This window comes from Aythya marila (assembly GCF_965140915.1).
Source record: "Aythya marila genome assembly, chromosome: 1".
Lineage (NCBI taxonomy): Eukaryota > Metazoa > Chordata > Aves > Anseriformes > Anatidae > Aythya > Aythya marila.
Genome location: NC_139042.1, coordinates 146,508,030 through 146,530,994, shown reverse-complemented (window position 1 = coordinate 146,530,994; position 22,965 = coordinate 146,508,030). Strand labels below are relative to the sequence as shown.

At 43.2% G+C, this 22,965-nt stretch overlaps 1 protein-coding gene across 3 annotated transcripts in view; it reads left to right on the top strand.

Annotated features, from left to right (window-relative positions):
- CREB3L2 (cAMP responsive element binding protein 3 like 2) overlaps positions 1-22,965 on the top strand; it is a 77,714-nt gene that overhangs the window by 43,794 nt on the left and 10,955 nt on the right. For 2 of the 3 annotated variants that reach the window (XM_082751779.1, XM_082751781.1), the window contains exons 3-8: positions 10,288-10,454; positions 11,771-11,858; positions 13,673-13,854; positions 14,496-14,642; positions 16,337-16,395; positions 17,668-17,736. In XM_082751779.1, coding sequence (XP_082607905.1) covers positions 10,288-10,454; positions 11,771-11,858; positions 13,673-13,854; positions 14,496-14,642; positions 16,337-16,395; positions 17,668-17,736 — 712 coding nt within the window. The remainder of the gene's footprint in view (positions 1-10,287; positions 10,455-11,770; positions 11,859-13,672; positions 13,855-14,495; positions 14,643-16,336; positions 16,396-17,667; positions 17,737-22,965) is intronic. The other variant, XM_082751780.1, reaches the window with a different exon arrangement.

Below are 22,965 nucleotides of genomic sequence, written 5' to 3'. Positions count from 1 at the left end.
TGTGAGCCCCGGCTTTTAAGACATAACTGCAGAGTAGCTGTGAGGATGCATGGTGGATTGTTACAAAGTGAAAAATGCTTCTTGGAAATGCTTCTTCATATGAAGAAGCTGAGAGGGGAGACTGAGAACAAGGCTGGTGGGTAAGGAAACTTCTTGGACCCAGTGGGGTCTTTCAGGGCACAGGTTTGCCTCCAGTAGTTGTAAATGGTTAGGGAAGAAAAGCTTTCTGTTACAGTTGGTGCATGTCTTTCTCCAGTTGTCTTTGCAGTGGTTGGAAAAGAAGGCAAGCAAGGTGAGCCAGAAATTTCAGCAGTGATTGTGATTAGCCTCCTGTATGGCTTGGGGTCCAGCCCTGCCCTCTCACCATTCGTTGTCTGCTGTAAGGGACAAACTCCTTGGGACAGCAGCTGCCTCTTGTTTTGGACTTGTTAGGTCAGTAGGTGAAAACCTACAGGGCAGGGGCTGCAGCATCTGTGTGGGGCTTTTAATCCACTGGGATAAGCTACAATGATCAGGCAGTGGCTAGCAATGGGTGCATTTGTTTTTTTTGTTTGTTTTTCACTTGGTGAGCCTTGCAGAGGTGAGAGAGTGAACAGCTGACTAGTCCTTTACTTGTTTTTTTCTCCTCAGATTGGGGCCAGGTGGCTGGGTGCTTTCCTTTCCTAGTCCCCCACAGGCTCTGCTTCTGAGGCCTGTCTTGGTCCCCACCTGCCCTCCTGTTCATGCTTTCCTTCTCAGGAATGCTTTGAAGTTGCACTTGGATTTGAAGCAGCTTGCCTTGGCTAAAGGTTTGACAGTGATTTCTGCAGAAATGGCGTGTTTCTGTTCTATGCTTGCCTGTGCCAAAGCTGGGGCTGGCCCCAGAATATAACCTGTATTGTTGTGTTTTTAACTTTTATTGTTGAGGTTATGTTTTCCTGCAATGTGCTTTTAAAGCCAAAATTTTCTTGTAAGCTTCAACTCAATCTCCCTACATGGTTTGGAGAAGAAAAAGAAACACCCACAAAATCACTGTGCATGGCTCCCACTTCTCCAGTGCAAATAGCCTGGCAATGACAAATCCAGCCCTCATCCCAGACAGCGCTTTGTACAGGAAAATGCTTCCTTATGTGTAGAGTCTGCAATGCAGTGATCTGCCGCGTGCCACCTTTTTGCACAGGAGGTACCCATGGGCTTTAGGCTCAGGGTGGTCTTCATACTTTTTATACGAATATACATACTTAATAGATATGTTTATATATAGTATATGTATAACTGATATTTCATGTATTTATTATATGTATAATAGGTTATATGTATATAGTTTATATGCATTGTCCTGCTTCGGACAATTCGGACAATGTTTTTCTCCCAATTCCAAATCCATGGGATGTGAACAATGGAAGTGGAATCTCTTCTATGCTGCCTTTGTCCAGTTCCCTTTTCTTTAAATAATTTCATATGTGATTGGAAAAGATGCTTGAAAAACATACCGATAATTTTTATGAGTGCATGCCAATGCAACTTGATTTGCACTTGTTTTTTTTACTTTTTTTTCTTATGTGGATTTTTTGCTTTTGTTTGTTTCCTTATGGGGAGGAAGCTGTTTGGTGATGATAACTTGTATTTGAGTGATTTTTATGTGGAAGGTTAACAATCAGGCTTTATCAGCATCTGCAGTTCGAAAGAATGAAAAGACTTTTGACCTTCCATATGTCTGAGGTCCAAAATCTCAATAGGTCACTCTGAATCAAGCTGGAACTTCTACTTCTGCATCAGCGTGTCTGAAAAATGTTAGTTTTGATTTAGAGGTAGGCATTCTGGTGATCACTTACGCTTACTGTTATAACTGACAACCGTATTTGCAGTCAGACCCTCTTTAGCTTCCAGCTCCACATGTGAGATCTCTTTATGGCCTTTTCCCTGCTGGAGTAGAGAACCATCTGTGCTCAGAAACCTCTTTCCCCAGGTGTTTGTAGGCTGTGATTATGTTCCCTCTTGATTTCTGCTTGGATACAGTTTAAATGAACTGCACTTTGGTGCTGCCCTATATGGTGTATCTTCTGGACAGGGAGCTATTCTTGCATTTCCTTTCTAAACAAAGGAACGCTTGCAGTTCCTTTTCAAAACTCTGTATAAAGTGACTGTGGGAGCTGATTTCCCTGGAATAATGTCCCAGATGATGAATATTAGGGGAATAACTGCTCCCACTTCCAGTCCTGCTGTTTCTGGAACCAGTGATCTCATTCTCTTTTAGCTGAACTGTTGCACTGGGAGCTCATGCTCACTTAGTGATTTGCTGTGAGCATTAAGTCCTTTTAATGTGCGTCAAAGCCCGATTGCTGCCTTAATGCAGATGTGCCTTCACAGCATCCGTGTGGGGAGAAAAATTCAGAGTGCCGAGAGAGAACTGTTTAAATTGAACACAGTGCTTCTATGGGTAATTGTCACATATCTGGAAAAAAAATAAATCTTTCATAGCACGTTATACTGTTGAGCTTTAAGGTTGTAAATCCCAGTCACCACCTTAGTCTGCACCTCTTGTCAGTAAGTCAAATATATATATATATTTATACATATATATATAATTTTTTTCTACTGACCTCCCTGACAGTGCAAAGTGTACTTTGCCCAGAAAGGTGATGGGGGAGCCTATATAGGGATTGGAATGATTAGAAAGACTGAATTTATCTTCTTTTATGGTGGCTTTTGCTTCTCAGAATTTTTTTTTTTGTCAGGCATGAGCAAATCTGTGGAGGCAATAAAAGCCCATTTGCGGAACATCAACTCGGCGGCTGGCATTTGAGAGCTTGCCCCTATTTCAGCATCTCGCTCCCACATGTGTTAAGGGTGATGCTATAAAAATAACATTTTATTCTCTGTAAACAAAATAAAACTACCGAGAACTGTGTTTTTGTGCAGTCTCAGCCTGAAGAGTGGTTGAAGCAAAGCCTGTAACCCTGAGATACCTCCTGACTGGGTTTATGTGAGAAGCTGATTCTGGTTTAAAAACTATGAAGTTCTCCCCAGAAAAGAGGATATTGACCTTGCTTTCTTTAGGTGTGGGAGGAACAATGTGTCCCTGTTTCTGTCCTAACAACTGTGGTAGTGCTGCAAGTAATGTGAGGGGCTTGGGTGGGTTCTGGGTTGCTTGGAGGGGAGGAGGCTTCGTTAGATGATAGGCCGCTTCTGCCGTGCATTGAGATGTCCGTGTATCGCTGCTGCTTTATTTCGCTCTGTATCTCTCCCCGTTTATTTAATTTCCCCTTCCTGATGTTTTAAAAAGGCCCCCAGTCTGGCAGTCAAACAGCATCTTCTTTGTGGAGGCCATTTCAAGGGCCCCGGTGTCAGCTTGTCATGGCTGCGGGCTCTCGCCTCGCTGAGGGGAGGTGGGATTTGAGTGCTTCGGGTGTTGTGAAGGTGTCTTATGTCTGACGGGCGGTTACATGAGCCCAGGCCCTGCAAGGACAAGGGAGCAGTCATCCTGCTGCTGGTGGGGCCAGGCGGAGGGCTGGATGCTTGGCACACGCAGGCCTTTGGTGTGAGCATAGCTCCTGCTCTGACTGAGAGCCACTTATTAACGTGTGATGGGTGCTGCGTTGGGAGGCACTGCGAGGTCTGTCATGGACTGAAAGGAGCAAATTCAAGCCCTCTTGCTGAAATCCATGAAGCAGCTGAAGAGGGGATTTTTTTTAATGGGAGCTGGGGAGTACTTGGAGACATTAGGGGTCTTCTAGTGTTATGCTGTCCTGAGTTGTCTCTTCTGATAGATGTGCAAAGCACTTGGACGAGTGGTCTGTTGCTGTCTCCTTAAGCTTCCCGTTCTGTCCCTCTCTAGCCATTTTATCTTTTCCTTGGAAAGTGAACTTTGAGGAGGCAAGGACAGCCTCTTTGTTCTGCTTATACATATAAGCATAACCCTTGATGCTTTTACATGTCTTACCTGCAGGCTTGTTTCAAGTGACGATGCAGCACACACATCTGTTTTCAGTGTGATTGCCATCTGACATGATGGTAAGGGTGGTATGCCTTGGTTTTTGGTTGGGTTTCTTTTTTTTGCCCATCAAGATTAGGTTCTGTGGTACATCCTTCGTGTGGCTTAGTTTGCCTAGTGGTGCTGCCTTCCTTTTTACTGCAGGAAAGAGGTGAAAAAGATGGTGTTTTGCTGAATGCTCGTGTTCTCACCACTTGTCTGGGTACGGGTGGAGATGTGTAGCGCATCTCTAATTTCATTTCAGATACAGAGCAAGTTCATGATTCAACTTGGCTATGCATGCAAAAAGTGCCTCTGTTATACTCTTCAATGAATAGTGCAGAACGTGAAGAGCAAGGGATGTCTTTTCAGTTATTTCATAAGCTCTATTTGCACGTCTATTGTGGAGGGTGAAATTCAGTTGACACTGGAGAACACATATTTTCTGAGGATGGGAGTTGGTATGTTGGGTGAGACTGAAGAATTTGTATTTAAAAAGCAAAGCAATACATTGGATAGAAATAAATAATTAAAAAAAAAAAGAAAAAAAAAAAGGAAAGGGAAAGCCAAGGAAGAAGTAAAATGTTGTAGGTCATCAGAGAAATATGAGTATCCCAGAAAGTGCCACATGGTGCTGTTAAGAGAATATGTCTAAATATATAAATGTATATATGTATGTGTGTACATGTTTTTTAATGAATACAGAAGTAGTATGTGTGTATATATATATATATATATATATATATATATATATATATTAATCCTGACATATTTTTATAGGTTCTTAACAGCCTTTTAAGCACATTGAGGAGCAAAGTAGTTCTGTCCTTTTCTCTAAGTTACCACAGCCTCCTAAGTGCTGTTTTGAAAGAACGAAGAAACCTGGCTTCTTACTTTAGCAGCTGGCAGCTACCTGAGAGCTCTGTGGGAGAGTTTTGACTGATTTGCATAGAAAAGGGACCTGATAAACATCTTATAGCAAAGCACGTGGGTTGCTTTATTTTGCTTTCCTTCCCCCTCTAGTTCCAGGACTCTTCACAGGAAATATTGGCAGCTGAAAGGACAAAGTTAGGAACCTGTAGAGGTGGTATTTTGGTTTCTGTACAAACACAGCCTTTTTTAGTTGTGTATGTTTTTCATGTATGCCTAAATCACATGTACTGATTATTGCTACAGCTGTGATGCTTAGAGAAGCAGTGAACTCCATTTTTGTTGCAAATTACTTTTGTAATGTATGTGGTGAGCAGTGTAGAGAGAAATTAAGAATTTGGGTGTGCTGTGCACCGAAAGCCAAGCACTTTGACGTGACTCAGTCTTCATAATGGATTTTAAAGATCTTAAGCTTTCACTGAGCAAAACGTTGAACAACCTTTTCCCTTTTGGATATAAGGATGTGGAGCAAGGAAAGGAAAAAGGGAAAGTCCACTTGTGGTATGTTGGGTAGGTCCTACTAGCATCGTCCATTTTAACTGCAGATGATTGAACCTGGGGTAGGATTAGGGGCTCTAAACTAAAGGTGGAGGACAGAAAGGGTTTGCTTGCTACTTGGACAGTTAGTGTAAATATGCACCATGTGCAGTACTTAAACACACAAAGAGGGAATTGCATCTTATTTTGAGCTTCTTCTCCTGTGCTATTGCATACACCGGTTCTTAGAACGTGTTATCAGTGTTGTACCTCGGACCATGCAGGACACACGATGAGCTCAGCTGGCAAAGAAAAGTCCATATTAAAAGCTGTTCCTATCAGTGACAATTTTGTTCATTACACTGACTGAATTTCTTTGGTGCTTTGTAAGGCTCCTGCCTTGTTTTGTTGTGTTTTGTTTTTGTTTTCTTTTTTTTTTTAAAAAAAGAAGGTAGAAGAGGCATGCTAAACGAGCCTGCAGGAAAAGTGAGGCAGCTTAATTACCAAAGCAGCACATAAAAGCTTTCTAAAGAAATGTAATTTTGGTCTTGGACGTGGGAGATCTTAGATGCATGTCACAAACTCTTGGGTACTGTGGTAAATTGTTTTTCTGGATGCTTGATTTGAAATGGAAGTTTAACTTGCAGAAGTGCTAGATGCTCACAGCTGCACCTGAACTCAATGCATACTGTTTTGATAAAGTGAAGTATAACAACAGTGCTAAATCATCTTAAAAATCCAATTCCGGTTGTCTCCAGTTGGTCATTTTAAATTAATAGATACTTTTTGGCCTTAATCTCTCTGTGGCTCAGTTGAATTTTCAGGACTGCTGTGGAAATTAATTCCAGTTGGCGAAGCGTTTTGATTGTTCCCTAGGAGGGAATTAAACAACTCTGTAGGAACTGAATTTGAAATGTATTTGGTAAAGGAGAGTTGAGGCTGTGCAAGAGGCAATGGGAATAACAAAACATGGCATTCACCCCAGCTAAGGGAGTGCCGTGCACTTTGTGTGTTGGGTAAGGTTCAGGTGCTGCAGAGAACGTTTTCAATCACATTAGGAACATTGCTATTTTTAGATTTATATAATATGCAAAGACACACTGAAATAAACCTTCATGGGTATTTCTGAATACCAGGGTGCTTTGCAGCTGTAACAGTATGTTCAGTTAACATACGCTGTATGTGCAATTTAACAGTGCTAGTACATTGCATGTAGGATCTTTAGCTGAGGTTTCACAAAGTATATGGATGGCTTAAGTGACAGATTTCATGTGCCAAAAGGCCTCGCATTTGTGGACTTACTGAGAAGGTAGGTGAAGGGGAATGCTTCTCAGCTAGAGAGTCATTGCATGACAGAGCTGTGAAGTTCATAGGAAATTTCATCTGGGCAAGGGGTCCTAGCAGCCAGGATCATTTGCTCGGCAGTGAACCTTGGTGTCAGGGATTTGAAGGCTGAGAAGAGATCTTTAACAGCCAAAGTGACCATCTTTAGGATGTGGATTTTCCTAGCCATTTGGATAGCTAAATCTCTCATTCAGGCTTTCTTTTCTTATTCTTGAGTGGTTTGCAGCGTATTTTATCTCAACTTGGCAATGCAGTGCTGCCCTGTCCATATCCATCCACAATACAGTCACCAAGGGCATTTTCTCAGCCTGTTGTTTTGGACTCTGTCTCAATACTTCATGTGTGCCTCCTAGATTATGACAGATATAAAGATGAATACTCACCTTCAACTTCCAGACCCCAGTCGTCTACTCTTACAACGTCTCGCTTGTTTTGGAGAAGACGCTGCCCTTCTTCTCCAGTGTGTATTTCATTTCAAGGTTTCATGTGCACCTTCTTGCTTCTTCTCATCCCCCATAAACCTTCTGTCATGGTTCTTCAGACCTCTCCATCAGAAATAATGTTGTCATGAAGGGTGTGCCATGCCTTTCAATATGACCAGTGTTGTGTAGTCTGGTCAGTTTTTCCCCTGTGTGCCTAAATGTATCTTGTTTTGTGCGGTATTCTCAAGGAGTTTGGGGCAAGGGCTCCTTGTTTGGCTAGTACAGGGCTTTGCAGAGTAGACTAAAGCTCTTAGGGGTTGTTAGAATAATAAACTTATAATGACTTTCGGGTAGTGTCATACTACTGTGCTCAGAAAGAGGGGAAAGGGGAAGGGGAAATGTACTCGCAGCTCTCCTGGCTTGGAGGAGAGATCACCGGCGACTTCAGGAGCTGGAAGACGTCAGAAGAAAGTGATTCATTGGTGACCAAGGTGGTGACTGTGTTGTAGGGGCTTGGAAAAAGCAGGGAGAGGGGAGTGTTGAGGTAGGATTTGACCAGTGTGCTGCTCCATCTCTGCTCTTCAAGAGGGTTCATCTGGAATGACAGCTGTTACCATGCACGCATGAAAGGCAATGTCAAAGAAGAGTTAAATGCAGTCCTTCAAAGTTACCTCAGTATCAAATGCACTGTGTTGCTGTCTCCAAAACCATCTGTAACCCCGTGAACTGGTTAGACTGGCTTTAATGCCTCGAATAACTCGGAGCAGGTAGTGCAGAGCTAAGTGGCGGTGGCAGGGACGTCAGGTTTGTCAGCACGGTCAGGTTCCAGGGAGGACGGAGACAGGCTGAAGGCTAGCATGTCTTGCTGCCTTACAGCAGCTAAGCCCTTATGATGAGCCAGGGGATGAGAGGTGATAAACATCAAGACCCGCAGGCTTAGAGGATGTGCCCTGTTTTGCTGGGCACCCATGGCCTTGGAAAAAGCCTCTTTGACTTGCATGATGATAGAAATCTCAGAAAGTTCAGGGCTAATTACTTGGTTCACTGACAACTCCCGTTTAAAAGTAGCCTGCCGTCCCTAAGGGAGGCTGAGGTAGCTTGTGGATGCTGCTGGCACTGCCACAGTCCAGCTCGACCCTGAGGTGAGACAGGCAGCAAGCGGAGCCTCCACGCAGTACCACGAGGGGAAGGCTTTGGCAGAAGTTATCCAAATAAACATTTGAAAGCTGCATTTGCCAAGGGATTCGGGATTTTCAGGCAAACTTACCCCTTTAAAGCTCTTATCTGAATGATCTACACACACCAATCGAGAGGGAGTCCACCAAATACTTCGTTACAACTGGCAGGGGGAGGGAATGGCGTTTCTGTGTGTGTAAGGAGGGAGGTGCAGGAGGGAGGGTGGAAAGAGAGCAACGTCTTCTCTCCTGAGTTAATATTTAGACAATGCTACCTCTTTTTTTTTTTTTTTTTGTAAATACTTCTATTTTTATAATTCTGCGTTTCCCGGAAGGCTTTGGGAGTGAGCCTTTCAACAACTTAACTACGGTGCTCAGCCCTTGCTGTACAGCTACTCCTCTTGGCAGAGCTGGGCTGGCAGCTCTGGAGCGTCTGATTACAGGATAGGTGTTTTCATTTTTAATCCCTCGCTGTGCCTTTGCTCAGATTACCCCTTTCCCTGCCAGCGGCGGAGGTTAGGTCCCACCACAGAGCAAGGACCAGCCCCGGCGCTGTGCATACCTCTCCCATCCTGCAGCCTGTCTGTGTGGTCCTAACAGCAGCGGCAGGCGAACACGGAGGCTGTGAGACTGCTCTTATTTTTGTTACCTACCTGCAGCTCGGCTCTGGTGGCATCTCACCAGCATGGTCCGCCGAGATGCGTGAAGGTCTTGTATCAGCCTTGCAGGCAGGAGAGGCAGGATGAAGGCAGGAGAGAGCTCTGAAAGGAAAATCAACACCCTTTTCCCTTCTGTATGTTTGGCCTTGGATTCCAGCTGCTTGATTTATGGACGCGCTTCTCGCAGCTGCTGACAAGTTGTGGCAGAGGACTGCGCTGTGTGCTGCTGGGGTACAGTACAGAGGGGTGGGGTCATGAGGTGGGGTAATCTGCCACAGGAGGAGACACCACCATATACAACTGAACCCCAGCAGCAGCAATGGGAATGGGATTTTTTAAAGGTAGAATTGCAACTGCCAAAAATGCATCTGCCTTTTTTTTTTTTTTTTTTTAATAAGGATTTTGATGGCCTTGGGAAATTATTTTAAAGATTGAATCCTGAATTCTTGGTCCTCTGTCATACTCTGTACCCAAGAAAATAAATCCCTTTTCAGCAAGCCAAACATCTTTCCTCCCCAGTCGCTACCCCAGGAATGGAAACAGGGAGCTAGCAACTTACCAGCCCAACCTTCTTCCAGTTCTTGACAGTGCAAGACAAACTGGTCAGCTTTATTCAATTAAAGGTTGCATGGCTTTCTTCTGATTAGTGAGCTTGCAGTAAGTGGGGGCTGGGGCCAGCTCTGCCAACATATGATGCATGTTTTGTTGCTGCCAAAATATGCATCCAGTGCTGTGTCCCCCAGATGCTCTGGGGAGGAAATGAGCGTCATCACCATGCCACTGGTGCTCCTGTGAAATCATCAAAACCACTGCCTTCTTTTATACTTACTAAATGAGTCATTGGGGAAAGCTCCGGAAAGTGTGAAATCCTTTGTTCTTAGAAGTGTAATGCCACCACTCCAGGTATGTGGTGACTGCAGGCAGTGAGAGGAGCAGAGGGCTGGCTAAGCACTACCTCTGCAAGGAGGAATAAAACTGAGTCAACAGGCATTAGTGTGTGTAGGATGTGGCTCCCTGGCTGCTCTACCTGAAGGCTTGTTTAGTCTTGCTCTGCTCGGTGTAAGCAGCTTTCAGCAGCGTGCAGTGATTAGTGCTCTGTGTCTTTCCTCACTGCTCCTCTCTGTATCCTGGGGCTAAGATTAGGTTACAGCCCCAAAACAGTTGTCTGCATTGACTGAGAGCTGAATAGTAAGGGCAGAGTGTTGCTGATGGACTGAAATACCTTCTGTGTTTGTTTCCCTTCTCTGCAGGAGGGATGACATCATTTTCGTTTGTAGTCTCTCTGTCTCTGACCTAAACATGTGGTGTCCAATTTCCTTCCCTGGCAGGTGACCTGGAAAATGAGGAATGGTGTCTGGGTACCGAGCTGACTCCAGCAGCAATAAAGACTGAGCCAGCCTTGTGCGAGACGTCAGGCCTTACTCCCTCCGTCAGTCTCACTGTCACGGCCACGTCGCTGGACGGGGAGCAAGCCGAGCTGCAGGCTGATGCCCTGGTACTTGCAGACTTTCTCTTCTCCTCTCCTCACCTTAAGTGACTAACCCATTTGCCCTGACAAGCTAAATGTCTTCCACAATGACTTGCTTTAGTGCTGCACCTTCCCTTCATCAGGGTGAGACTCCTTGTTTGACGTGACTGGAGTGTTTTTCTTTTTGCCTACTAAGTCACTTTTGCCAGGCCTGTCAAGCTTTGACATTTTGAGGTGCTGCTGCTTTCACTCCAGCCTGCCTAGTAAGGTGTTTGTGATCCCTTTCTGACCACAGCTGGAGCAGCCAGTGGGCATTCACAAGGGCTTAGTTTGGCTGTTTAGGAGAACAAACTGCAGCAGCTGATGGCTCACCAGAGCTCCCCACCAGTGGAGAAAGTACTGTGACATCCCTGTTCCCCAGGGTGTGATGGCAGCCCAGTCCATCTGGAGCTAGAAAATGTTGGAAATAAACATTCCCACTAGGATGTGGGTCAGAAATATGTGCGACATAAACTGTTTCATGAGAAACTGGGAAAACTGAAACACATCTCTCCCATAGTTCTCTTGTAGCCTGCATGCACTGTCCCCAGTACATAGCCTTGCTGTAGCTTGGGGTGCTGTGATACTACAAAGAGCATCTTGGGACTAACTGGTGGCTCGCTACCATCTCATGGATTAGTTACACAGGTTACTGGGAGAGATTCTGGCTGCACTGAGCATGCTGGTATGCCAGACTGACTTCCTCAAGCCTGGGAATGCAGCATTCAGGCAGATTGGCCAGCAGCTTGGCAGCCTGGTGAACCAGCCCTGTCAACAGGGCAAGTCAGGTGTCCTCCAAAAGTCTGTTGGCCATGGCTGTCTCTGTTCCTTCTCCTCCTAACTGTGAAATGAACTTGGGTCTGACAACCCAGGGCTCAGTGAGTGGCACCTGGATCTCGCTCCCAGGTGACAATGGCCTTGAACAGGCTCTCCCCCGCCTCCAGGAGCATTTCTGTCTCTGCTCAAACTGGCTGTGCAGTCCGGCAAATCCTAGCGGCAGCTCTGTTGCTAAGAGAAGTAATTTGAGTGGGTTGCCTGCTAGCTTTCAGTCTGAAATGTCATCTCTGAGGCGTAATCTTTTATTTAGCTAAATATAGTAATAAGAAAAGCCATGGCAGGACTAGTCAGGGCAGCATTCTCTGTAGCCTGGCTTAGCAAAACTGTGTAAAGCAGTTCAGGCATGGCCTGTAGCAGAGTATGAGAGGGAAAGCTCTCCATTTATGGAGAAATCATCCTTGTATCCTTCTATAAAGACCTCAAGAAGTGTGCTTTGGGTTTTCATGCTGTTAATTTCTCTTTTCTAGATGAAACCACTGAGCCAGAAAGTGCTTCCGGAGATTAAATTGGAGCCCCATGAAGTGGATCAGTTTCTGAACCTCTCTTCTAAGGAAGGTCTGTTAATTACCAACCCAACACATGCAAAGGAGATGACCAGAATGCGTGATGAATGTACTTTACCCTGATTAAATATTTGGCTTCCTTGTTTACCATGTTAAACTTTAGGCTGAAGCTGTTGCCTTCTAGGGATTTGACTCAGGCGGTTAAAAAGCCAGCCTTTCTGACCCATTTATATCTTCCTTTTCTTTGTTTTTGTCTTGCGCATCACAAAGAAAACTATCTCTATTTTGTCTGCAACGTCCTAACAATTAACGCAGTTGCTGGAGGGAGCATGAATCCTTAAAGTATGGGATTATTTAGGTTAGGAGAGAAATCAGCTTGAGGGAACTTACCTAAGGCACAGAAAATACGAAGAGCACAAGTGGAAACTTGGCTGGTTTTAACCTCTTTGACCTCTGCTGCAAAAGCAAGGAAGAGAGTGTATATGAAATTAAGTTAGGCACATCTGGTTTTAGCATATTTGTTACAGTTCAGGTTTAAAAACCACCAGGGTCCCTTTGAAATATATAAATTGAGGGGGAAGGAGTGATCTTCCCTGCCCCAAATGTAAAACATGGAATTGTGGCGTATAATCTGTTAACCTGGGAAAAGTTTGAAAAAGCCAAGTATTTTGACTGAAATTTAAGGAGATAACTGTATCTCAGTTAGGAACACTTGGTGTTCTGTTAGTGAATTCGTTTATGTAGACAAGTAGAACTGCTCTAGGAAGAGAGGCAATTGATTTAGCAGGTGGAAAAAAAAAGCCTATATCTTAATCCAAAACATAGATGGGATTGCTCAATTTGTGCAATTAAGGGCATTACTGTTTTACAAGTGTACATCTGGCAACCAGAGTTAAGATGCTAGCCAAAAAGACCTAATAACTTTTTTTTTTTGTAATAACTTTTTCATTACTGTTTTTTTTCCTTCTTCCCTCCACGCCGATTTGAGCTTTTCAACTCAAATTTGCAAAGCGTAAAAGAAGTGGAAGGTGGAAAATGGAGCCCTGTATCTTCCTACTCCCAATTGTGATTGCTGTAAATGTATCAGAGGAAAAATGAGTTAGTGGACATCCAAAAGAGCCATAACTAAGTTGTCCATGTAATCTGAGACTGCACCGTTTCTCTTGGTCCAGACCCCATTTGGTCATAAGCAGCACTTTGCTTGCCAGTTGCAGCACAAGTTCTGTTGTCTGCAAGTGCAGTAGAAGTTTGCTTATAGCTCTGGAGAGCACAATATGAAAGAGGTTCCTGCGGTGGCTACCTATGCTATTCCTGCTCCATCGGTATGGCAAAGCAATCACAAGGTTGTCACTAACTGCCAGTTGTGCCAGACTAGATCCTTAGGGGCTAAAATATTTCTTCTCTTACTGTTGATGTAACATCTTGGGCATGTTATCTTCTCTTGAAAAATACTGGCAATTTGTTAAATCCATAGAAAGGTTGGGAAAGGCTGTTGTTTTTGGAAAGGTCTAGTGGCTCAGAGCCCTCTCTGCTAATGTGGTTTCACAAGTAGGATACTTGTACTGGAGGTTTATACTTAAATCTCAAGGCATTTGGAGAAGCTGAAGGGGTAGGTAGAAATAATCAGAGCACATGATCATAGCCCTGCTTTGTCTGTTGAACCTAAAGAGAGCTGCTGTGTTTCATGCCTCCTTTAGAGACCTGCATGCTCTGAAAATCTTTCAAGTTTCCACTTTTGCTTGACCCATCTTTTAGCGGACAGTCCTAGCCCTGGAAAGCTGCTGGTGGTGGTGGCGGCAGTGGCTCTAGTGGAAGTTTAGGTTAGCACCTCCAAATCTTACATTGTATTTCTCTCTTGCCATTCAGCAGTCGACCCCCTGCATTTGCCTCCAACCCCTCCCAGCAGTCATGGCAGTGACTCGGAAGGAGGGCAGAGCCCAGCTAGATCGCTCCCTCCTTCAAGCCCGATCCAGCTGCAAGCCACGGCTAAAGTCACGTCGCGCACAGCTTCAGCGCTTTCCAATTCCCCTCTCCTGACTGCACCACATGTAAGTTGGGCTCAGTTTTTCTAGAATCTGTTTTTTGTTTTTTAATTACTATTTTTGCCATACATTTGCTAATTTCTGTTGTTTTTTGGATGCGTCCAGCTCTGGTCAAAACTGGAGATCCAGCAATTCTTGCTCTCTTGTCTGTCCTGTTCCCACTGGCAATGGTGCGTGCCTCTCCTCTGACTTGAGGCAGGGTTGAGCAGTGTTAGGAGATTTCTCGCATCATGGTTTGTGTTTTGCATTAGCACCCAGCTCTGCTGGGTTAACTTGTCACTGGTAGATCTGTCCACTTGTTGCTATGTCTTGGAAATCAAGTGGTGATTTTTAGGGAGGTGTTTTCAGCAGTGCTTCTTATTTGTCTCCTTCCCATTTGAGCCAAGGGGAGTTTTTCTGTTGGCTTCAGAGCAGGGTTGAAAGCAGCTGTTTTGAGGCAATCCTGCCCCAAAGGTTCAGTCTCTGAATGGAAGCTACCTAAAAGGTCTTCCCCTTCCACACACTCCCAATTGCAAGAAACTGCTGGGTTAGTAGACAGAATCCACTCTGAAGTGGGAGAGCTGCTGCCTTGCACTGTTCCCTAACCCCCTTTCTCTAGGGCTGTGTGCTCTTGCTGTGATGTTATTTTGTTTCTGTGACACTTGCAGAAATTGCAGGGGACTGGCCCGCTCATCCTGACAGAGGAAGAGAAGAGGACACTTATAGCAGAGGGGTACCCAATCCCTACCAAACTGCCCCTGACAAAAGCAGAGGAGAAAGTGCTGAAGAAAATCCGCAGAAAAATAAAGAACAAGGTAAATCAATGTTTGTTTAGCAGTTTTGCTGGGTAATACCTACTCATCCTTCACTACAAATTTTTGCAACATTTCAGTAGCAATGGTCTGTAGTACTGCTGAATGCTGTAAGATGTCTTTTAACAAAGTATTCTTCTTTGCTCCTTAACACATCCATCAAATTGTCTGTCACTGTGACACTGCCTCTCTGTCTAGGTATTTACCTGAACACAGGAACAATAGAGTATTTAGTAAGTAGAGTATCAAGTTGCTGTTGCCTGGCTCCATTTTAAAAACAGTACAATCTTTTTCTTATGGGTAGGCAAAGAACCTCTGTGTCCTTTCCATGGTGATGAAGGTGTTTTTCACCATTTCATGTTTTAAAGTTTGACTGCGTATTTCAGCACTCCAGTCTTTTTATCACTGAATTCCATGACCTTTAGATGAATGGTTGATATCAAGGCTGTGAAATGCCTTGCAAGTCCTCTTTCTCCCAAGATGGCAAAGGGCTAGTGATGGGGAGGAAAGCATTTTTTCAGACCTGGCAAATTTGCTTGTTCTAGATGATATTAGCACATTTTTGAAGGTTAATGCATCCTGTTACTGGTTTGGCAGACAGGTGTAAATTTACCCACACTGAATTGAAATTTGGTCTAACATAATTTTTCAAAAATATTTTAAATTTCCTTGTGCTTTTTATGTACCACTTACATATAATTACTCATTTGTATTCAAGGGTATCATTGCAGGTCCTTTGGTCCAACCCCTTGCTGTGAAAGCAGGCAGCTTAGATCAAGTTACTAAGTGACTTGTCCAGTCACGTTTTACTGTCTGAGTGCTGCGTCCTCAGCCTCTCTCTGGGCAACCTATTTCCAAGTTAGGCTGTTTTTCTGGATAAAAATAATAAAATAAAAGCTTCATGTCTAATTGGAATTTCCCTTGTTGTAACTTGTATTCAGGGCTCTTCTCATTTTGATATACACCTCTGAGAAGACTTAATTCATTTTTGTTTTAGCAATAGGATTCCCTCCTTATCTTCTTAAATCTGAACAAATCCAGATTTCTTTGCCTCTGCTGCTATGTCGTGGGCTCCAGCATACTTGTTATAGCCATGGCCGTGCTCTGGACTTGCTTCGATATGTCCAAAGTATTTATTTCAGAGCCCCAGACTTCACACAGTTCTCAACTGCAGTCTTGCAGATGCTGAATAGAGGGGAAGAGACACTTCCCTTGACCTGCTGGCTATGGTCTTGCTAACATAGCCCCAGCTCTGGTTGTCATTCTTTGCTATGGGGGCATATTGTTGACTTATGTTTGTCTGGTTGTCCGTCAGGATTCCCCAAGTCTTTTTTCTGCAAAGCTGCTTTCTAACCTATGCATGGGTTTTTCTTCTCCCAGTTGCAGGATTTTCTCCTGGCATCATCTTTTAGTATTTAGTATTTGCCCTAAGATACTCTCTGCAGATGAATCTGATTTGCTTTTTAAGGATAGTTCTGTAAGAGCAGAGTGATCTTTTTCCTACTACTGAGAGGGAGCAGTCTTGCTTCAGGATGTGGAAACAGACCAAGTCAGTGCTTTGCTTGCCAGGAATAGGAATGAGAACAGTACCGAGGCTTGAATCAAATAATGTCAGGGCTCTTTACCAGTTTATTAATTCATCTCTGCTGCTTTTTTTTCTTTGCAAATATTTGGTGTTTTTCTTCCCTTTTCCTTAGATCTCTGCCCAGGAAAGTAGAAGAAAAAAGAAAGAATACATGGACAGTCTGGAAAAAAAGTAAGCCAGCCTCCTTCCTGTTTCAAACGTTCCAATAGCACTGGTTGCTGCAGTGGGAAGGGATCCAGCTGTTGATGCTGGGACTGTTTCGTGCACAAAGTGCCAGCTGCCATCTCGTGGTTGTGACTGAGAAAAGGCCCTTCTTCTGGCTTCTGTGGTACATGTGCTGAGATGCTCCATACATAACTGTGTCTATCTCCAACGCTTAGGTAACATGCTGCCAAAGACCTTAAACCTCAAATAAGGCAAGACCCATCTACTACCAGCCTTTCTCTTGTGCAACTGTGTTGGTCTAGTGGGTGGGCAGTGTCCAGGAAAAGGCAGGGTCAGAGGGAATATATTCTGTCTTCTAGCACAGATGGAGACAGAAATTGGAAGTGGGTGAGTCAAGACTGCTTGGGAGAATAAGCAGGGCTCAGGAAAACAACATGTGACCAATTGACTTCCTTTAACAAGAAGGAGCCAAATCCCCAGTTAGTGATTTATATCCCAAATTAATCTGTCTTCCAAGAGACAAGTATCCTGGTATTTTTCTTATGCACTTCACCAGATGGATCTGCTAACTCTTGTGTACTATCTTTAGTGATATCCTTGATTAAATTTCCTATTGTTCTTCTCATGTCTTTATGGGTGAGACTTGCTTTCTCAGAGTTAGACTTTTGTGAAATTCTAGCATACATAAACAGATTTGAAAGTATTTCCTTTGCCTTTTTCCTCTTAAAGCTATTCAGGCAGGTAATAGCATAGTTGTCTTTTAGGAATGCCATATTTTTACTTGAACCTCTATGAAACTCAAGGATCTGATTTCAGAAGCATGGTATTTGTTAAATTATTCGGTGCTTCATCCTAGAAATGAAATGCACACATGGAACACCCTTGCACAAAATAATTGCTAACAATACAGATGGAACATGTTCAGTGACTTTTAAGTATCTGTCCTGTGGCCTGATGCACAGAGAAGGTTGGAGCAGGGTCTTTGCTGTAGCTATTTCAAGGGGCAAAAAGTAGTTACAGATTACCCTGAATAAGCTGCACCTACTTGGTTGTAGTTGAGCACTGTAAGCAGATGCTCTATAGCGAGTAGTATCTAATGCAATGTCTTCTGCACCTTGAAGCATGATTAAAGGTTATGACTAAAGTCAGTTGGTGTAACTTTTTGTAAATACAGGCAGAATCACAGAGCTCTCTGTGAAAGCAAATTTGTTTTGTTTCAGAATGTCTTGAATAAAGGACTGATTTTTTTATATCCTTTTTTCCTTCTGCTATTTCCAGAGTTGAGAACTGTTCAAATGAAAATAGCGAGCTGCGTAAGAAGGTCGAAGTCTTGGAGAATACTAACAGGTAAGGTGTGAGGGGAATAAAACAAAACTGTAGCATGATTTTACAGGGAAAAAGGAAAACACTAAAGTTAAGAGATCAATCGAAATGTGAAGAATAGCTGTATCTGATCTGATTAGTGTCAAAGAAAGATGATGGAGAACAGTTACCATGACAGTGCAGCACGATGTAAAATGCAGGGCCTTTGATGTCAGCTGCTAAACTGTCTCCTAGCTTGTGGTGTGTTTGAGAAACCTTTTAGTATTCTTCCTTGAGCTCTTCCACTGCCCAAGGAAACATGATTAGTGATGCATAACAAACAAAAGACTGCAGCCCAACTCTCCAAATTGTCTTTTGTCTGTGAAAGACTGCTTTGACAGGAGGCCGTGACCAGGAACATGACACTCGTAGAACTTACTGTTGAAGCTCAAGAGTCAGTATTAGTTTGTTCTGGACTACTAGCTACCATTGCAGTTACTGTACGCTGTTCTGATCATCTGACACCACAGAATATCTGTCATTTTAGGAAATACTGCTTCCTTTGGAGGGGGAATCAGCTTCTTCTCATTTTTTCATTTCTGAGTAAATAGGTGTCTCAATGGTGACTCTCAAAGGATACGTGGCAGAAAATGATCTATAGCTGAGCTTTGAATTGTATGTTAGCTGAGAATGGAGTGTCAGTCATGGCTTATGCTCAGCATGTTCTCTGTTGAAGGCAAATTCCAAGGAGTAGGTACTAGGTGAGCCCACTGGTAACACCTTCTGTTTAGAGGCATTTGAAGTGATGGCTGAATATTACCACTAAACATGATGGTAGCACTGAAGTGGGAGGAAACTTGGTTTTCAAGATAAGACCCACGATCGTGAAAAATGGCCCCAGAGCTTGTCTGGCAGCCAATGTATTGCTAATTGAGTGGCATGTGTTGTTTCTAATCTCCGGATCCAATCTCTAATTTCATGGAGCCAGACCCTGTAGCACTGTAATTTGCTAGAGAGTGTCTCCCACACACTGCTCATGCATAAAGACATCTGCTGCTTGTTTGAAGAGAGCCAAGCCATTTCTGTCCCTCCTGTATCTTCCTGCAGTGCTTTATGTAAAAGAGCCAGGAATTGTTCTGCAGGTGTGGAATAGGGTTCTTTCTCCTAGGATCCATCCCAGTAGGTGCTGAAAACAGCTGCTAAAAGGGAGGGTGCAGCTGTGGATGATCCACTCAGGGACAAGAAGTTGTCAAGCCTTGAATTGTTCTCCCTAGTTTGGCTAAATTTGGCCAGATTTACATCTCTTGTTGTGGATGAAGTCATGAGAATGGCTTTGTTAATAATATTTTCCGTTCTTTTAGGACCTCTTCTCTGTTATTGTATAATCTTAGTTCCCTAAAGCTAACTGGTCTAAAACTATTTACCTACCTACATGATATTATCTCTGAAATCTTCATATTCTGGGCATATGGGATGAGTTGCATTGTTTTCTTCTCTCTGCACGAGCATCAGTGCTGATTTGTAATCTCCTGCAGAGAAACAGATGTTCCTGACCCTCCTCACAGAAATTCTTGTATTTCATGGTGATCTGGTTTGGGTATTTAGATGCAAACTGTACCTAAAAACTGTGAAAGCTGCAAATCCAAGTATGGGGAGATTTGTAAGAGTGCCTGCTTTCATCAAGCCTGAATTATGTAACACCATTTTTTTTAAACCTCACCCCAAAGAGACACTTTCTTTAATTTAGTGTATAGCTTTGTAAACGTCTTGTTCAGAGAATGATTCCAGGTCCTTGCTTAATATACATAATCCATTTTTCTACATTGAACTCAAAATGACCAGTTTCCTCATTGGTACATTGCCTTGATGTGTCATCCAGAAATTACTCAAATGTTTCAGAACTTGTCTTCATAGCATCCTATAGCTGGTACTTTCATCTCATACTTACAGTCAGAGATCGAAGCTCATAGAGAAGCGAAGGTCAAATTATGCATTGCCAATTTTATTCTTGGATGTCCAAATTTAAATATCTAGGACCTTATTTCTCAAAGTTCCTAAGCACGCAGTCATACGTGACTTATTTAATATGCTCAAATCAGAGTCCAAGTTGACTTCAGCTGCAACTTTGAGTGTTCAATGTAGTAAAAAAAATAAAGACCTCAGTGACAGTTTTATATGAAAGTAGATCTACAAGTGTTAGAGCTGTTTCTGATAGCAAAAAAATGTAAGACTGGAAAAATATAACAATAAAATAGCACTTTGATTACATACAAAATCCTTTTGCATTCAGTGTGGATGAAGACAAAATTTATGTTTGTTTTTTTTTCCTTGTTGGAAAAGTGAGCCATAGCTGCTCACCTAAAAGTTTGTGGACATGCATGTGCAGTCACTATTGTGTTTTTATAGTCTGTCTGGAGTTGAGGAGAGCTGACAGGCAATTTCCAGCACATACAACTATTGAGCAGCAGGATTTTCTTTCAGTATGTGCAATCAGTTTTTCAGAGCATGTTGTTAGTCTATATATAGAACAAATTTTACACAGATACATACCTAGGACTTCAGGGAAACCCTGCTTACATTTCAAAGTCTGGCTCCAAACCATGGAAGCACCACAATTTCTTGCTAAAAAAAGCAGCGTAAAAAATTTTAGAAGAATCTTTCCCAAGAACCTGCCTCAGCTTGAAATTCTGGGACTGAAAAGATTGGATGTAAGAGGTGCAAATGTGGTCCAAAAAAAATGTATCCAGAAGAATCTTCCTTGACTTTCATGTATCTTATAAGGCAAGGCAGGAGGCTGTGGGATCAAGATGCGGGGGAGTTTTTAATTTTCATTAATGTGAGTGGGTGACAGCAGCATTTTTGGCATCTTCAGTATTAGAACACTGGCATATGTTTCCTCTCCTAATTTATGTGACTCAGTGCCTTGCAAGAAACCCATCCAAGTTCCTTTCTAAGGAGTTTTCTCAAAACTACAGGAACACATTATTATATGCACGTCTCTTATGCCTTGTAGCCGCAAGTGAGCAAGGGTCTCATTGGTTTGGGTAGCGTCCAAACATGTTGAGCACTGCTGTATCAGAAGGGTGTGAGAAGAGGCTGACATCAAGAGTTGAACCGACTTGTCCCTGTCACCAAGAGGGCTTGATCCACTCACATGGTGGCACTGGGACCGAAGACAGAAACTGATGTTAGTCTAGGCTTTTACTGTGGTCCATACACCAGTGTTGTCTAACTGGAAACTGTGGCTATTTGGGCTTAAAGAGACAGAATTGAAAGACTGGGTACTATGTGTATGACATGTGAGATGTACTTTTCTTTTTCGATTCTGTTAAGTCTATATTTATAAATAAATACACTGATGTTCACTTCTCCTGGAGAAGTAGATAGAAATAGGATGCAATTAGCATATGGTTGAGTACATAAATATTATTATCACAAATAGACAATCACAGAATCATAGAAAGGTTTGGGTTGGAAGGGACCTTAAACACAATCCAATCCTAGCTCCCCTGCCATGGGCAGGGACACCTCCCACCAGACCAGCATGCCCAAACCCCCATCCAACCTGGCCTTGAACACCTCCAGGAATGGGGCATCTACAGCTTCTCTGGGCAGCCTGTGCCAGTGCCTCACCACCCTCACAGTAAAGAATTTCTTCCTGTCTAATCTAAACCTACCCTCTTTTAGTTTGAATCCATTACCCTTCGTCCTATAACTACACTCACTGACCTAGAATCGCTCCCCAGCTTTCCTGGAGGCCCCCTTTAGGGTACTGAAAGGTACTGATTTACATGGCCCTTCATTCATTTGAGGCTGATAAATCCCTTTAACCAAGTCTTGTTTCAAGACGAGAAGGATCTGGATTTACATACAGTGAGACATCTTGCACTTCGCTTCAGACCACCCCCATAACAGCTGACAAAGCTTGACAGCCCTGGACCCAACTCTTTATTTTGAAAGCAGCAGGACAGTGTTTTTGTGCTGAAGCAACACTGATGAAAAAAAAATGCTGTTTTTTTCTTTTCTTTTTTTTTTTTCCTTTGTAATTCAAAACAGAAAGAATCATGATTTGTTGTTGTTGTTGGGTTTATTTTTCCTTTGAGGTATTCTGGTCTTTAAATGAAAACCTTACTTTGGGGTTTGCTTTGTCCTACAGATAGGACAGGCAGAGAAGGACTCTGTGTGTAGAGATGAAAGAAAGAGAATATTTTTCTTGCTTTTTAATCATTTATGATAAGTTTTGTGCCTCGCAAAGTAGATACATTCTCTGAAGTAAAAAAGGTCAAAATAAACATTGTTTTTTTTCCCCTAGAAGCTATTTGCTGTTATTTAAATCAATGTTGGATTTTAAATTTACATACTGTATTGAGGAAGTTTCGCAGGTGGCTAGGTCCTGCAGTGACAGATTTCCTCTCCATACTGAAAGTGTCACTGGAAGCAGAGGGGAAGCCTTGACTTGTTCCTCACTCTGGTAGTGAAAGGGGTCCTTCTGAAGATAATTATGTGAATTCACACATGAAAATAAGACATCATGGGCAGAGTGGATTTGCTGGGAGTGCTGGAAAGGAGAGCAGGAGTCTTCAGTCACTTTACAGCTTTCCTTTGAGGTGCTTCCCTTGGCAGGGAAAAGCGTGAAAGCACATTTCACACCTCCTACAGAGGTGACCCTCTAATTGAATATCACTGGGAAATGTGTCAGACACAGTGGAAAATAATCCTTGTGGGTGCAAAGCCCCTTATACACGCTGCCGTGGGATTGTATTTTCTCCTGTTAGGATCTAGCCATTGGCAGTACATTGCACTAAGAGCATTCTTGGCCTTCCTGATGATATTTAGAGGAAACGGTATAACCCAAGTTCTTGTTCTTCAGAGTGGAGAACTGCTCCTTGGTCCTCTCTTCTTAGACCAGACCATCCCTGTAGCCATCCAGTAACAATGAAGGCAGCTGGTGTGCTGGAAAGGTCTTCACATCCTGGAATCCAATCTTCCAACATTTCAGATTCAAATACCTGCTTAATTACACTTTCCGAAACAAGAGTGTTTTGGTGTCAGCTCTCTGGGCCCGCTCTGCCCAGCAGGTTTTTTAAATTGGACACAAAAAGGCCGAGATGAGCAAAACCAAGGAGAATCGCCTCTTCCCTGTCGTTATCCTCGACAGCCATTAACTGTTTTCTCACTGACGCCTCCACAAAAAGAGGCAGGAGTGATATGTATTTCAAGTCTGCTGCTGCTGCCAGCCCCCAAACTGGGGAGGAGGAGAGCTCCTTCCTCTCA